Source organism: Rutilus rutilus (genome assembly GCF_951802725.1).
Source record: "Rutilus rutilus genome assembly, chromosome: 20".
Classification (NCBI taxonomy): domain Eukaryota; kingdom Metazoa; phylum Chordata; class Actinopteri; order Cypriniformes; family Leuciscidae; genus Rutilus; species Rutilus rutilus.
The window spans coordinates 2,055,467-2,070,258 of NC_140225.1; the positions used below are offsets into that span (position 1 = coordinate 2,055,467).

The window sequence follows — 14,792 nt, forward strand, 5'->3', positions numbered from 1 at the left end:
TCACATAGAATATTCATATAGATCAGTTATTTTAAATTGTAATAATATTTAACTTTTTGTTTTGCAATTTAAACTGGACTATCTAAACTAATGCACCCTGATGAAAAACATTTAAGGTTCACCTACTCATACAATATATAGCCATTGAGACAAGTTTTAAACTTTGCTAGCTAGGATGCATGTTACCTGTCGGGTGTAAATGACAACCTGCCTTGTCTAACCACTTAGCATCAATCAAGGTTGTTTTTAATACCTGCATCTGTCTATCTGTCTGTCTATGCATTCATGAGGTGATGAGATATTGATATTAATATCCTCTGCTCTTCACACACAGTTTGTTGTTGTGTTCACTACATGCATGTGTTGATCAGGTCGGAGGCGGTTCACGCTGGCCCAGTCGGACTCGTTGCTGACGCGGATGCGCTCCGTGGCCAGTGATGAACTCACTGAGATGATGCAGCGCAGAATGAGTCAAGAAAACCCCATCAGAGCCAGCGAGACGGAGCTGGTCCAGCGACTGCAGAGACTCGTGGTTCTGGCCGTTAACAGACTCATCTATCAAGGTACATACGATAAACATCAGCTCACGCAACCATTGAACATTTAAAGGTGCTCTAAGCGATGTCACGCATTTTTTAGGCTGAAACATTTTTTGTCACATACAGCAAACATCTCCTCACTATCCACTAGCTGCCTGTCCCCTGAACACACTGTAAAGACACGTGTCACGGTAGACAGCCCAGGCTCCACAAACAGCAACAAAAACAAACTGGCCCAGCCTGGACCATGAAACATAACAAACAGTGTTCCAGCCAATAACTGACAAGAATGATTTGGGGGTGGGGTTAGTGCGCGTGCACATGAAGGGGGGTGTGGAGGAGAGAGAAGCATGAAGAGGGAAGTTAGCTAGAGGAGAGATGTCCTAGACAACGACAACGACTAATGTTACAATTATATTCTCTTGAATTTTGATATGGCCGACACACGACCAAAGAGACGACGTTCCGATGAACAAATAGCAAAGAAGAGGGAAAAGGAGAAGGAACGCGCAAAGTCCAGAATTCACATCGGAAAAGCCTGTTTCAGGAAGCACAGAAGGGAGGGGGAGGGGACGGGATGAGGAGGAGGGATGGTCGAGCTAGCCTCCGTTTTGTTTGACAATACTTTGTCAACAAGAAGTGACGTCACCCAACATCGCTTAGAGCACCTTTAATATTCAACAATATTATTGATCTGCCTGCATTCACACCATTATATGAGAACAAAGCTGAGCTGGACGATGACATCACGGGTTTCTCCAGAGCGGAAACTTTTTTTACAACAAAAATGAACCATCACTGAACTCACTTAAGCTGGACTGTGATGCTATTTTCTTCTAGAAACAAACTTTATTGCATTATTTTCCTGTTATCTCTGTAAAGCTGCTTTGAAACAGTCTGTATTGTAAAAAGCACTATATAAATAAAGGTGACTTGACTTGAAAAACACTTTAATGCATTTCACATGGTCCCTTCAAAGAATACGGTATTACCATGGTACTTTTTTGTTAGTGACAACAAGAAACAATCCATGTAGGCTTTAATAAGTTTGTCATTATTTTCCAGACGTCAACCACGATTTCTTCGACCTCCTGAACTTTCCTGAGTCTCCTGATCACTCGATGTCCATGCCGTTATCTGGCGAACAGACGTCTGAGGAGAACGGCTCGACGCCCTCCACCCCGCTCCCGCCGGGCAACACCAAGAGCTTCAGCAAAGACATTCTCAAACTAATGATGGAGGGCATAAAGATCAGCTTGGTGAGTCACTTACAGCAGATGTCAGTGTCTTAAGCCTTGTTTATACTTTCGTCTGGCTCCGCAGCGCGAGTCTCCGCACACCGCGCGCGCACCTCCCCAAACGGACGAGGCATTTATACTTGACGCGCTCGCCGTTGTACTATTCTTTGAAACGACTCGAGTAATTGTCCTCTAACCATCAGGAATCAGCGGTGAGAAGAAGAAAGCTATACACACGTGACAATGTTTATTTTAGTACACCACCACCAATACCACACTACAAAAAGAATCGTGTAAAACCCAGTAAACCCTGAGATTATTACTCGTGACAATAAAACTAAATATATGGATATGAGAATGTGTATACAACATAACTAAATTAACGATCACTTACATATTTTCTAATTTCACTAAACATTTCATTAAGTTTCGTGAACATTTTTATTAAACATGGACCTTTATGTTCATTAAAAATACTTTTTATGCTATTGTATGCTCATTTTTTAAATGTAAGCAACTAATTTAGACGTGCAAACTGGGTGCCGGTGTGGTGAGAAGTTCGATCTCGGCCAGATTCGGCTCGAAGTCGTTCATCTTCGGATGCGGAGCCGCGCGCGCTGTTACAAAAAAAAGCCGCGCACACCGCCAAGCGAAATGGGGTCTTGCGCACCCAACGCGCACGACCACCCACTCCGCAATGACATCATTTTTGCCGCGCGCACCTTCGCGCTCGTGCGGACGCGTCGAGTATAAACCTAGCTTTAAAGTCAACATGAAATCAAATAACCCTATTTTGTTTGTTACTGGTTATATCTGTGGTATTCAGTGCACATTGTTCCAAAGAAATTTTAGATTGGCCTTTGAAACAACTTTATCACTGATGTCACCACCATTATCTTTGAATTATCTTCATTTGGGGGCCTTTCTCAGCGATATTGGTTAATTCATTATTTATGATTAATGTGATTAATCAGTGTATAGTGTAACTTGTTAAATTTATTTATTTTTAAAAAATTGACAGCACTTATCTTAATAAACAATGTATATATAAATATAAATGTTTATGTATGTATAGTTATATATGAAAATATGAAAATCTTTAAGCAGAACAGAAACATATATATATAGTTTTTGCTAATATGTTGATTAGATTATATTTTTATTTGAAAGTTTTAGCAACTTTGTTGTTGTTTTTTGGTCATTTTTATTTAGTTTTTTTTTTTTTTGTCTTTTTTAAATATAATTTTTTTCAGGTTTAGTTATTTTAGTACTTCAAAATGTTTGAATAAAATTTTGGTCACACTTTAGATTAGAGTCCAATTCTCACTATGAACTATTTTTGCCTTAATAAACTTCTTATTATTGCTTATTAATAGTTAGTAAGGTAGTTGTTAAGTTTAGGTATTAGGGTGGATTAAGGGATGTAGAATATGATCATGCAGAATAAGGCATTAATATGTGCTTTATAAGTACTAATAAACGGCCAATATCCTAGTAATATGCATGATAATAAGCAACTAGTTAATAGTGAGAACTGGACCCTAAACTAAAGTGTCACCAATGTTTTAATTAATAAAATAATCCTGATCTATTGACACGGTCTTTCTGATACCTAATGCCCATGTGTGCATGTGATAAATGCATATCTCTCTATTGTGTCTCACTGGCCCGGTGTTGACTAACTCAGTGTGTTTGTGTGATGTTTGCTTCCTCAGGGCAGCACCGGTCGTGGCGGCGCCCCTCGCCAGCAGTGGAGGCGAATCCTCTGGTCCTGTCGTGACACGTTCAGGGTCCAGATCGGCCGAATGCTGGTGCACACGCTCAGCCCTGCAGTACCTCTGGAGGACAGGAGGGAGGCGCTAGAGTTCGTCCACGAGCACAGCTACTCTGAGATCCTCAGAGAAAGCCTCAGTCCCGGCCTCGAGGTGAGGCCAATAAACACATCACCAGATATGTTGACAAAAATGGCTTTTTGTTTTTACATGCCGACCAGAGACTGTGTGACATTTTGCTTTGGTTATTTGCTGACAGTTTTCAGATTAGTGTGACAACACGCATGCACACTTCCTCTATTGGGAGGAAGACAATGACATTTCACTGGGCTGGTTTTGCCACAGCTCTCCTCTGACATGCAGTAAATAACCCACAGAAACATCTTCATGAGACTGTTTCCATAGCAGCAGTGCCGTCCTCTCGCTAGTGCTGTATTCGTGTCTCCATTATACTGTAGACTGGCAAAAAAGAGAGAGAAAGATCATTAACCCTGAGACTCATCTGAATTGCAACTCTTGCGTAAAGCGATTAAAAAACAGCTAATTTTGTCCAACTGTGGATAGAAACTACACATAACAGAAATGCATCACAACAACCGGTTTGGTGTGGAATATTTTTTTTAATATATTAACTGGCACAGCTTACAAAAATTCCAGTCAAGTTGGAACAAATGTCTTTTTTTATTTATTTTGTGTGTTTTTTTATTTCTACATGCCCTTAAATTTTGAACGCACATACATTTAAGACCATTTTTTCCTGAGTGTAGCAGAAATGCAGCGCTGGGCATTAGAGGTCAAACTTTTGTCCATTGTTCTCAAACCATAAAGCCGATTTAATGCATGGTTTCATTTTTAAGCTGTTTTCTGAGTTATTTCATCATTATTGTCTCTTTGATTTTTTGGTATTAAAATTACTACATTATATTTAAAATATGCTTTGATTTGAATGCGCATTGTAGTATTTAAATGGCCAAATAGTTATTTTAACTTTTAATTACTTTATCCTTGTTGAAATATATTATGGTAACACTTTAGTTTTAGGGTCCAATTCTCATTATGAACTAGTTGCTTATTAGCATGCATATTACTACGATATTGGCTGTTTATAAGTACTTATAAAGCACATATTAATGCCTTATTCTGCATGACAATATTCTACAACTTAACTACCGGACTAACTATTAATAAGAAGTAATTAGGAGTTTTCTATGGCAAAAGTCATAGTTAATAGCTAGTTAATAGTGATAATTCGACTCTAGTCTAAAGTGTGACCTTTATTAAAAAAAAGAAAATATATATATATATATATATTTTGCAACGTTTTTCTAAATTCCACCTTGGATTTCATCACTAATGGCTGTTAAGGCTGAAAAAAAATCATGAATATGGAAAAATATGTTTTTTAAATGCTCTGAAATGTGTATGTGGTTGATCAGTATGGGTTTTTAATAGCCGATTCTGTTATCTACAATGGAGGGTGACCCGTAAAAGCCAGCTTCCTCTAATCATACCTGATTGTGTTGTGCTTGTGCTTGTGTGTGTTATTAGCACGGGCCCAAGTTGGCTCTGTATCTGTACGAGCTGTTACACGATCATAAAGACGCCCTGAGCAAAGAAGAGCAGGCGGCTGCCAACACCTTCATGACAGCGCTGAAACTCTGCGGCCACCGATGCATCCCACCCAGCGCTCCGGCCAAACCCGACCTCCTGAAGGCCATCAAAGAGGTGTGTATGACCCAACACACTCTACCAGGACATAAGAGGATTAGTCCTGGTTTATTGCACCAGTTGCATGAGCCTTTTTCTTTAGGGCTGGGACACTATATAGATGCATCACGATTCTAGCCTGGAAATCCAGACCTAAATCTGAAAGATTAATGGTCTGGCGTCGAATAATGAACGTCGGCCGGCTCGAGGGGCGGCACCAAGCATGCATTTGAAAATCTCACTGCACGCAACTGGATAACACTACGACCAATCACAACAATAAACCCCATACGCTTAGCTACCAGCGGAGCTAACTGGTAGATTATACTCTTGCCGTATCCGGTCGGCAAAACAGCAAAAACGTCCTTCTTGCAAAGGAAGGATTCGAGCGGCGTCTTCTGTTCCTCTTTTAGATAAAAAGCCGAGTCTGACTCGATCATTGTAGCGGCCAAAGCCGTTTCAAACAACTGGTGTTCATCCATAGCCATCTTGCAATGTTTACTAATGACTTCGACGTCGCAGCGCTGTCGTCATCTGTTTAGCTCCGCCTAAATCAGATAACCCGATGTGATTGGTGCAGCTCGGATCGAGGGGCATATTTAATGAGTATCATTACATGACACCAGAGTAACTCGCTGAGCAAATTCAACTTGTGCTCTCGCGAGAACTCTGGATTACCAGGGTATCGCGATTCGTGGATCGATTACAATTTTTTCCGAATACATCGTGAATCGATTCTGAGCTTAGCTTTAACCAGCAGATGGCGCTCTAGGCTAGTTTTTAACCGCATGCTCAAATGCTCACGAAGAAGAGCGCTCATGCGTTCGGGTGATTCTGAGAATGTACCTGCACCTCAGAAGGCTTTTATGACGCGAGATTAATGTAAACAACCCACTGCAAACACCCTTGTGATTCGCTTCAACCTTTTCGAACTTTATGAATGATTATTTGATCCACCTTATTCCTGACGATCTTACTGCGTGTTGAATTATGGGAGGCACTCCCGGTTTGGGGAACTTCCATTCAAAAAGGCTGAAACGAATAATTTCAAATCATAAGGTTGCCCTACAACCAGGGATGGAAATTAGCACCCAGCCAAATGCGGGTGATTTTGTGTTGTGGCGGGTAAACTCGCTTCACCTACCGGCCACCGTGGCGGGTAAATAAAAACTGTTTCACACAGACGGCGGACACTTTTAGAGGACATAAGTGTACGCTGAAATAAAGTCTTTCACCTCAGAAAAACGTACTTTCTTGTCCTGTCACGTCAGCCGTTATCCTGTTCTCGTAGCGAACACTCTTCAATTGCACGCGCAAATGCGGCGGCGCGCGCTGTGTATCGCCTCACTGTATATAAAGGGCAAAAGAAACTACGAGCATGCAACTCCGTTACGTTGTAAGTTACACAAAATAAAAGTAATGCAGGGATGATTTTCATACTATTCACCAGGAGTAGTTTCCATGGTTCATTAACAGTTATTGTTAATATTGTGTATTCACCATGGCAACTGTCGTTTCCATATTAACCCCAAAATGCCACTTTATTTTTCTTTGTGTTATTTTTTTATATTTTTAAATGACTCTAGTGGCTCATACCAACATTGTATTAACAAAAACTAGTTTGGGACTGCTATTTAATAGCTTTAGCATAGGCCTAATGTTTATTTATTAGTAATAATGTACAATTTATGTTAAGTAAAGGGGGACAGTACTTGTGTGTGTGGAAATAGCCGGTTTCAATAAAACTACTTGTGACATGTCATATTTGGCTTTGACTTTGACTGAACATTTGCTCTCACTTTGCGGAAAAAATATCGTGATATATATCGTATATCGATATTCAGCCTAAATAATCGGGATATGACTTTTGGTCCATATCGCCCAGCCCTAGTTTCATTGTTGGGACTAAAAACCTAAAACTGGAAGCCATAAAAGACCACGAATCATTCAAATGCCACATCCAGGTAAAAAAGAGAAATATATATAAGAGAGAAAGAGAAAATGTCAGTATTTCATTGAGACTTGAGATTAAATAAACTGCTTAAGTATTGTAGATCTTGTAGTATTAATTTTCACATGCAGTTACACATTGTCGGTTAAAAACAAGAAAGTGGCTGGTAAAAACATTGAGTGGCTGGTAGATTTTGAAATCCACCAGCCACAGTGGCCGGTGGACAAAAAAGTTAATTTCCATCCCTGCCTACAACCCTTTTGGGGTTGTTTGGTTTGTTGAAAGTACCTTGTTGATGCTTTTACACTTTTAAATTTCCTTTTAATGTTCGATGGTTGAAGGATGAGTAGATTAATGTCATCTCATTGTGACACTTTTTTAACATATTGCGTTCATAGAGCGAGCCTTTTCACTGATTGTTTACAGCTTAACGGAAGTTACACCCATAATTCGCGCAAAGCGTCATGGGGCGTAGAAATAAAGTGGATAGAAGGTTCAAGTGGTGTGTGTAAGGCATTGGAAAGCCAGCAGATTACGGCTGTTTATAGAGCACACACTTCATCCGCTGTTAAAAACTAAACTCAGAATCGATTCGAGAGAGAATCACGATGCATTCGGAAAAATTTTAATCGATCCAGAATCATTAGTCGATTCACGATGCATCGATATATTGTCCCAGCCCTACTTTTTTTGCAGTTTCATTAAATCATCTCAGCGTTGCATTGTGAATAGAGTGCGGATCGGGCCGAATTGTTCTGTCCGAGCCCGGCCCGCGTCCGACAGAGCAGTAACCGAACCCGACCCGAGCCCGACAGGCATAAAGATATTTATGTCCGAGACCGACAGAGCAGTAACCGAACCCGACCCGAGCCCGACAGGCATAAAGATATTTATGTCCGAGCCCGACCCGAGACCGACAGTTAAAATCCCATTTTTTTCTCATACTAATGACAGATGTACGTTTGTTTGTGTGGAAAGCCCGCTTTTATTAAGCAACTGTAGGAAGTCATTCGGAAATGTCAACAGGATGAGTGCATCAGCGCGCACGGAGCAACAAGCGCACTTAACACAGGCGCGCATGCACTTGTTTCGTTGTCACGGCTACATAAACAAATTTCCGCACACAGGAAGACAGATGTTATGGTACTATTTTACATGTATTTTAATCACAAAAATGAACGTTTGCATCAAGTGAAAGCATCAGGCACATTGGCTACCTACATAATAAGCTGTTTTAAATTTAAAATGTTCAATGCCTTATCGCGCTGATGTGACCAAGCCCGACACGAACCCGAACATAATTTCTAAATATCTGTCCGAACCCGGCCCGGCAGGTCCCGTCGGGCTCTGGTCGGGTATCCATCCTCTAATTGTGAATGCTAGTAGTTTGACTACTTTTAAATAGAATTTAGTTCTGAATTGCTTAGCCGAAGTGTGTGCATTTATTAATTTTCAACTGAAGCTGTTTCACTACTATTCCTTATCAAGGAGCAACTGAAATACGAGTCAGAGGCGAGAACCAGCAAAGGAGCCTGGGAAAAAAAGCTGGCCAACACGCAGAGGAGGTGAGCGCTCTGAGAGAGAAACAAAAATCTCGGTTAATGTATTTACTAACATGAACTAACAATGAGCAATACATTTGTTACAGTATTTATTAATATTTGTTAATGTTAGCTAATAATAATACAGCTGTTCATTGATTGTTAATGTTAGTTCACAGTGCATTACCTAATGTTAACAAATACAAATGTTGAAATTAATATTAACTACGATTAATAAATGCTGTGGAAGTGTTGTTCATTCTTAGTTCATGCTAACTAAGGTAGTTTACTAATGTTAACTAATGAACCTTATTGTAAAGTGTCACCAACATCTCTAAATAATACACAAACATGTGCGTGGACTTTTTTTTTCTGAGCTGTTCTGGTCTCGGTTTCAGCTTGTTGCAGAGGCTGGATGGGAAGTCGAAGGACATCTCGAAGATCGCCGCTGACATCACTCAGAACGTGTCTCTCAGGCAGGGAATGGAGCGGAAGAAGGTCATGCAACACATCAGAGGCCTTTACAAGACCGACCTGAGCGCCAGCCGGCACTGGCAGGAGCTCGTGCATCAGCTCACGCACGACCGGTCAGCATCGCTCACTACAGCGCTAGACATCATTTACTAGGGGTGTAACAATATATCACGATAGTTTTGTCGTGAGAAGAAATTCAAGTTTTAGTGTCAGTACTAAATTAAACTATTATATATATAATGTTGAATATAATGTATAATACTGCAATGGGGGAATATTTGCCAAATGTCTGATGTTACCAGTAAAAATTGGCCTACATTATTTTAAATATATCTAGTCAGTGACAGAATAGAAGCATATTCATCTAAAATAATACTGTATTTTCAGCTTCAGAATCATGAACATTGTTATTCTGGTGTCTCTATTGTCCTGTGCTTTGGGTTTCCAGCACCAAGTCCAAGTCTATTCATTTACACACACAATGTAAAACCACCAAATGTAGCATTTTAATCAATAGTACATTTTTTGTTAACCTTTTATCATATGTCTTGGAGTATCGTGAGTTCAGTATCGTGATATGTATCGAATCGTGACATGAGGGCATCGTTACACCCCTACATTTACTCATCCTCATGTTGTTCCAAACACGTCTGATGTTCTTCTATCCCCGTGGAACAGGGCGGTGTGGTACGATCAGTCTTCTTACCCCACGTCCTGGCAACTGGATCCCACCGAGGGACCCAACCGAGAGCGGAGACGCCTCCAGCGCTGCTACCTGACCATCCCCAACAAATATCTGCTCAAAGACCGCCGCAAACTAGACGGTGACTGGAGCTGGAGAAAGCACTTTACAACATCAGCTCGTGATATACTATTGTCTAGATTCTAGAAAGTTTTTTTAATGTATTTTCATGATGCAGTTTATTTACTCATAGCATAAACAAATGGGGTGAAAAATGACCTAGACATGTTCTTGAAAGATTTACCCAAGTTAATAAATGTAATAAGTAAATAAATAAATAAGAAAATGACTATATTAGTAAAATAGGGAACTAAATTAGTTAGTAAATTAATAAGTAAATAATAATAATAAAAAATATGTAAATAAGTAATTTAAGTAAATAAAAATATATTCTATTTACTTAATTATTAAGTTAATAATAACAATAAATATGTAAATAAGTGTATCAGTGAAATTAGTTGGTAAATAAGAAAATTTGCATATAAGTAAAATTGGTTCTAAATTAGTAAGTAAATTAATAAGAAGATAATATAATAAATATGTAAATAAGTAATTTAATAAGGTAGTAAATAAAGAAAATATACTCATTTTCTTATGTATTTATTCACTTTTTACTAAATTAGTAAGTAAATAAATAAGAAAATTAGTAAAGTTGGGTATTAAATTAGTAAGTAAATCAATAAGTAAATAATTATATCAGTAAAATAAGTAAATTAAAAAGTGTAAGTAAATAAGAAATTGAATAAGTAAACAAACAAGTATAAATTAGTAAGTTAGTAAATAAATAAATTATAATAAATAAATATTTAAATAAGTATATCAGTAAAATTAGTAAGTAAATAATTTAATAAGTAAACCAACAAATATAAGTAAATAAGAATATTAGCATATAAATAAGTAAGTATAAGTAAATTAATTAATGAATACTTCTTTGGGATGAAATGTGACCCCAGCATGTTTTTTAGATGAACAAATCAGTATGACACTAACAGAAATGTACCAAAAGCTGTGATAAGATTGATCAGCTGACGGATTGATCTCATGCGTGTGGTTTGCCCATCACAGATGCCGTCAAGGCTCCTCTAGCATTCCTGTTTGAGGACAAGGCTTACTCCTCTTCATCCATAGTGAAGGACAAAGCCACCAGTGAGCCCATCAGGTACTCTCACCTCACGAGAAGCACACTGAGGTTTCATCGCCAGAGCCACAGTGCAGAATCTCAAAACACAAAACATCTGCTCTTCTGTTTTAGGTTCACGAGAAGGTGCATCAGTGTGGCGCCCTCTAGAGAGATGGCAGGAGAGCTGTTGCTGGGTAAGACTCGTTCCAAACCTCCATCACATGATCCTTGTGTTGCCGCTAAAATCATCTGTTGTGTTTTACGGGTCTGCAGGAAAATCTGGGATGTACTTTGTGGAGGATAATGTTGCTGAGACACATGATAACCAAGTATGTTTTTTGTTTCCTAAACGTTTGGAAGTATGTTCATCATGAACAATCTGATCTTTTGGTTTTTGTCCATCAAGTTCCAAATGAAAATAATTGTAAAGTATTTAATTTGTTAAATTGATCAAAAATAGGCTTTACCTTATTATTTAAACTAGTCTATTATATAATATTATATTATATAATATCTAAACCAGTGTTATTTTAGTATTACTGATATACTATTATAGCTGATTATTTTGAATTAATTTTATTTTTATATTTTCTAATTAATTTTAGTTAAAGTTTTAGTCGTCTTGTTTTATATTTTTTGTTATTTTTATTCGTTTTTTTTTTATAAAAACAAAATATATATATATAAGTTTATAGGTGTGTCCCAATTCACTTACTTATGCACTATTCTTTGATGTTTTGTAGAATAAATATAGTATAAGTATTAGTTATATATAAATAACCCTGATCTAAAAAAAATCATAATTTTTCCAGCAACTAAATAACAAAATAATATTACTTTTACGGTGATATATAAAGTTACTCATACCATGATACTAGATTTTGGTCACGCCACCCACTGCTAATAGATGTTATGAGGCGTACGTGTGTTTTAGAGATTCACAATGTGTCCTTCCCCCAGAGTCCTCATGGAGAGACAGAGCCGGCCTCCTTCTCCTGGACGTACGAGGAGATAAAGGAGGTCCACAAGCGCTGGTGGCAGCTCAGAGATAATGCGATGGAGATCTTCCTCACTAACGGCAGGACGCTACTGCTCGCGTTTGATACCGCCAAGGTAACAATGCCATTGTCAAACACACAAGCATTAGCTGCTAATCTACACAGGGCTTGTGAGAGTTTAATGACGTTCAAGTGTCGCAATGGTTCCTCAATACAAGAAAGCATAGCTATGTAACTGCCGTAAGTGTAGTGTTTTAAATAATATGTTTTTATTTTTCAGAGTAAATTACCCATAATCATGCATATACTCCACACAACATATGGGCTATATTTAGAAACATTGACATTAGTATTAATGATTACTGATTTTATATATATATATGAAGGGAAGGAATAATTGAATTTATCAGCCCGAAGTCATTTATTCTGCTCATACATACAAATTATATATGTGTGTGTGTATATATATATATATATATATATATATTAAAGGGGTCATATAATGCCATTTTTGTACAAGCTAATATGAGTCTTTAGGGTCTAAATTTGAAGTTTGTAATATACTTTAATTAAAAATTCTCATTAGTATTGTAAGAAAACACTCATTTTACCTGGTCAAAAACAGCTCTGTTTTCAGCACGCCGTTTAAGTGCATGTGTCTTTAAATGATAATGAGCTTTGCTCACCCCGCCCCTCTGTTCTGTGCGTACATCATAACACAATAACACAATTACCATAACGCGTTGTTCATTATAAACGTGGGATTATGAATTATATTGAGAACGTCGTACATAGAAAACATGCCGTAATGTACCCTGAGTGTAAACAGCCGCATTCATCGTGAAGCGTGCAGCTAGCGATTTGCAAAGATTAATATAAAGATTAATATAAAGGTTAATAAAACGTTACACTCACTTCTTCTGGAGGTGCAGCAGGAACACGAATAGTTGGTACCGATCCTTTTTTCAGGAGCAGCTTCTGAGCAAAACCAGCTTTATACTGACCCTCGTTTGTAAAGCAGTCTGGTGTGTGAAATGAATCGCGCAAACATGAAAGCATTGACGTTGATCGTGGGGAATATTCCCTTCGAAAACACACTCAGCCACTGCGTCTTCAGCGGTTCGGATTTATGAACATCAAAATGATGCTGTGTTCGTTATTACACCCAAGAACAGAACACCACAATCGCTTAGATGGCATTCTGCTCATAGACAGTGCTCCAGCGTATCAACAACGGCGGACTATGATTGACAGCTCGCTCACGAGCAAGGGCCGGGTCTGTGTTGAAACGCTGCTGTCAATCAACAATCGTGGGAGGGGCGTCCGACCGTGTGACGTCACAAAAACGAACGGCTTGATTTGAGAGAGGGGAAAACATATAAGAAGATTTTAAAAAACCACTGGATGGATTTTTATCATTTTATGATGGTTGTGTACAGGCACTGCCAACACACATTTCAGTACAATCAACTTGTAAAAGTGCATGTACCATTATATGACCCCTTTAAACGGTCAAACCTTAAAACGCTCTGGTGTGCAGGACTAATTTATTGCACATCTCATCCCATGTTGCTGATTCCAAAACGTCATTTTAGAGCTAGAAACGAAGACTTGAGCCACTGATAGCAGACTAATGCAGTTATTAGAGAGAGAGAGAGAGAGATTAAGTGTGTGTGAATTACCCGAGTCTGTGTTTGGCAGCAGCGTCTCTACTAATAGTGAAACTGTAAGTTTATCTGCTTCAAGAACAGCGCCGTTATTACCTTGCTAGTGAGAAATGTCATTTCTGTGAGAGTGTGTGTCCGTACTCCTGTGTGTGCTGGAGTGGGAGAGAGAGAGAGAGAGAGAGAGAGAGAGTATGTGCTTTATTTACTCTATTTTGATCTCTACTGTAGAGATCAGTGTGTATATTTGAACTTTAAACTTTTATCCCAGTACTTCTTTGATCGTTTGAACTATTGTATCACAGAAATAATAATACTATGAGGCTGAAAAGACGGTTTGTGAAGCTGTTTCATGACGACTCTCTCCGGGTCAGCGGCAACACAGATCTGAATGTTGCGATATGATTTTGTCAAAGGTTTAATATACAGACGAATTGAAAGAATGAACGCTTGTGTGTTTGAATCGAGATCATCTTTTAAAGATGAATCGTGCAGCTCTACTGTCTTCTCTCTCTCTCAGTAGTGCGAGGGCTTTCAGTGCGTTCAGTCTCACGTGTCTTCCACACGTCCACTCGGGATATACGTCACTCAACACTCGTAGATAACGACACATTTCATCCTCTGTTGGACCGAAAGTGGCTAACTTCTGTCAACCTCGTCTATTAGCAGGGATAAAAATAAAGCAATTTAATTTGTATTAATATTGATTCTGGAATAAATGTTTTTATCGTAAACAAAAGAAGCGTGATTCTCCCAACCCTAATATACAGTATATGTACATACATACATACATACATACTTACTTACTTACTTACTTACTTACTTACTTACTTACTTATTTACTTTATTTATTTATTTATTTATTTATAACCTGCAGTGTATATAAATTGTATTTTCTTGCCTTTTATTGTGCATATATTATATTTTGTACAAATAAACAAACAGAATTATTTATTTAATTAATAATGATTAATTATTTAATTTATTTAATTAATAATAAATTCCCACTCATGAATTGAAAGAGACCCAGGTCCATAATTCAGAAT

General features: G+C 38.3%; 1 protein-coding gene across 6 annotated transcripts in view; it reads left to right on the plus strand.

Moving 5' to 3' along the window:
* lyst (lysosomal trafficking regulator) overlaps positions 1-14,792 on the plus strand; it is a 120,383-nt gene that overhangs the window by 85,240 nt on the left and 20,351 nt on the right. For all 6 annotated transcript variants that reach the window (XM_084391829.1, XM_084391831.1, XM_084391830.1 and 3 more), the window contains 11 exons: positions 372-563; positions 1,605-1,798; positions 3,493-3,702; positions 5,098-5,274; positions 8,696-8,772; positions 9,147-9,335; positions 9,901-10,046; positions 11,030-11,123; positions 11,217-11,278; positions 11,358-11,413; positions 12,045-12,197. In XM_084391829.1, coding sequence (XP_084247955.1) covers positions 372-563; positions 1,605-1,798; positions 3,493-3,702; positions 5,098-5,274; positions 8,696-8,772; positions 9,147-9,335; positions 9,901-10,046; positions 11,030-11,123; positions 11,217-11,278; positions 11,358-11,413; positions 12,045-12,197 — 1,550 coding nt within the window. The remainder of the gene's footprint in view (positions 1-371; positions 564-1,604; positions 1,799-3,492; positions 3,703-5,097; positions 5,275-8,695; positions 8,773-9,146; positions 9,336-9,900; positions 10,047-11,029; positions 11,124-11,216; positions 11,279-11,357; positions 11,414-12,044; positions 12,198-14,792) is intronic.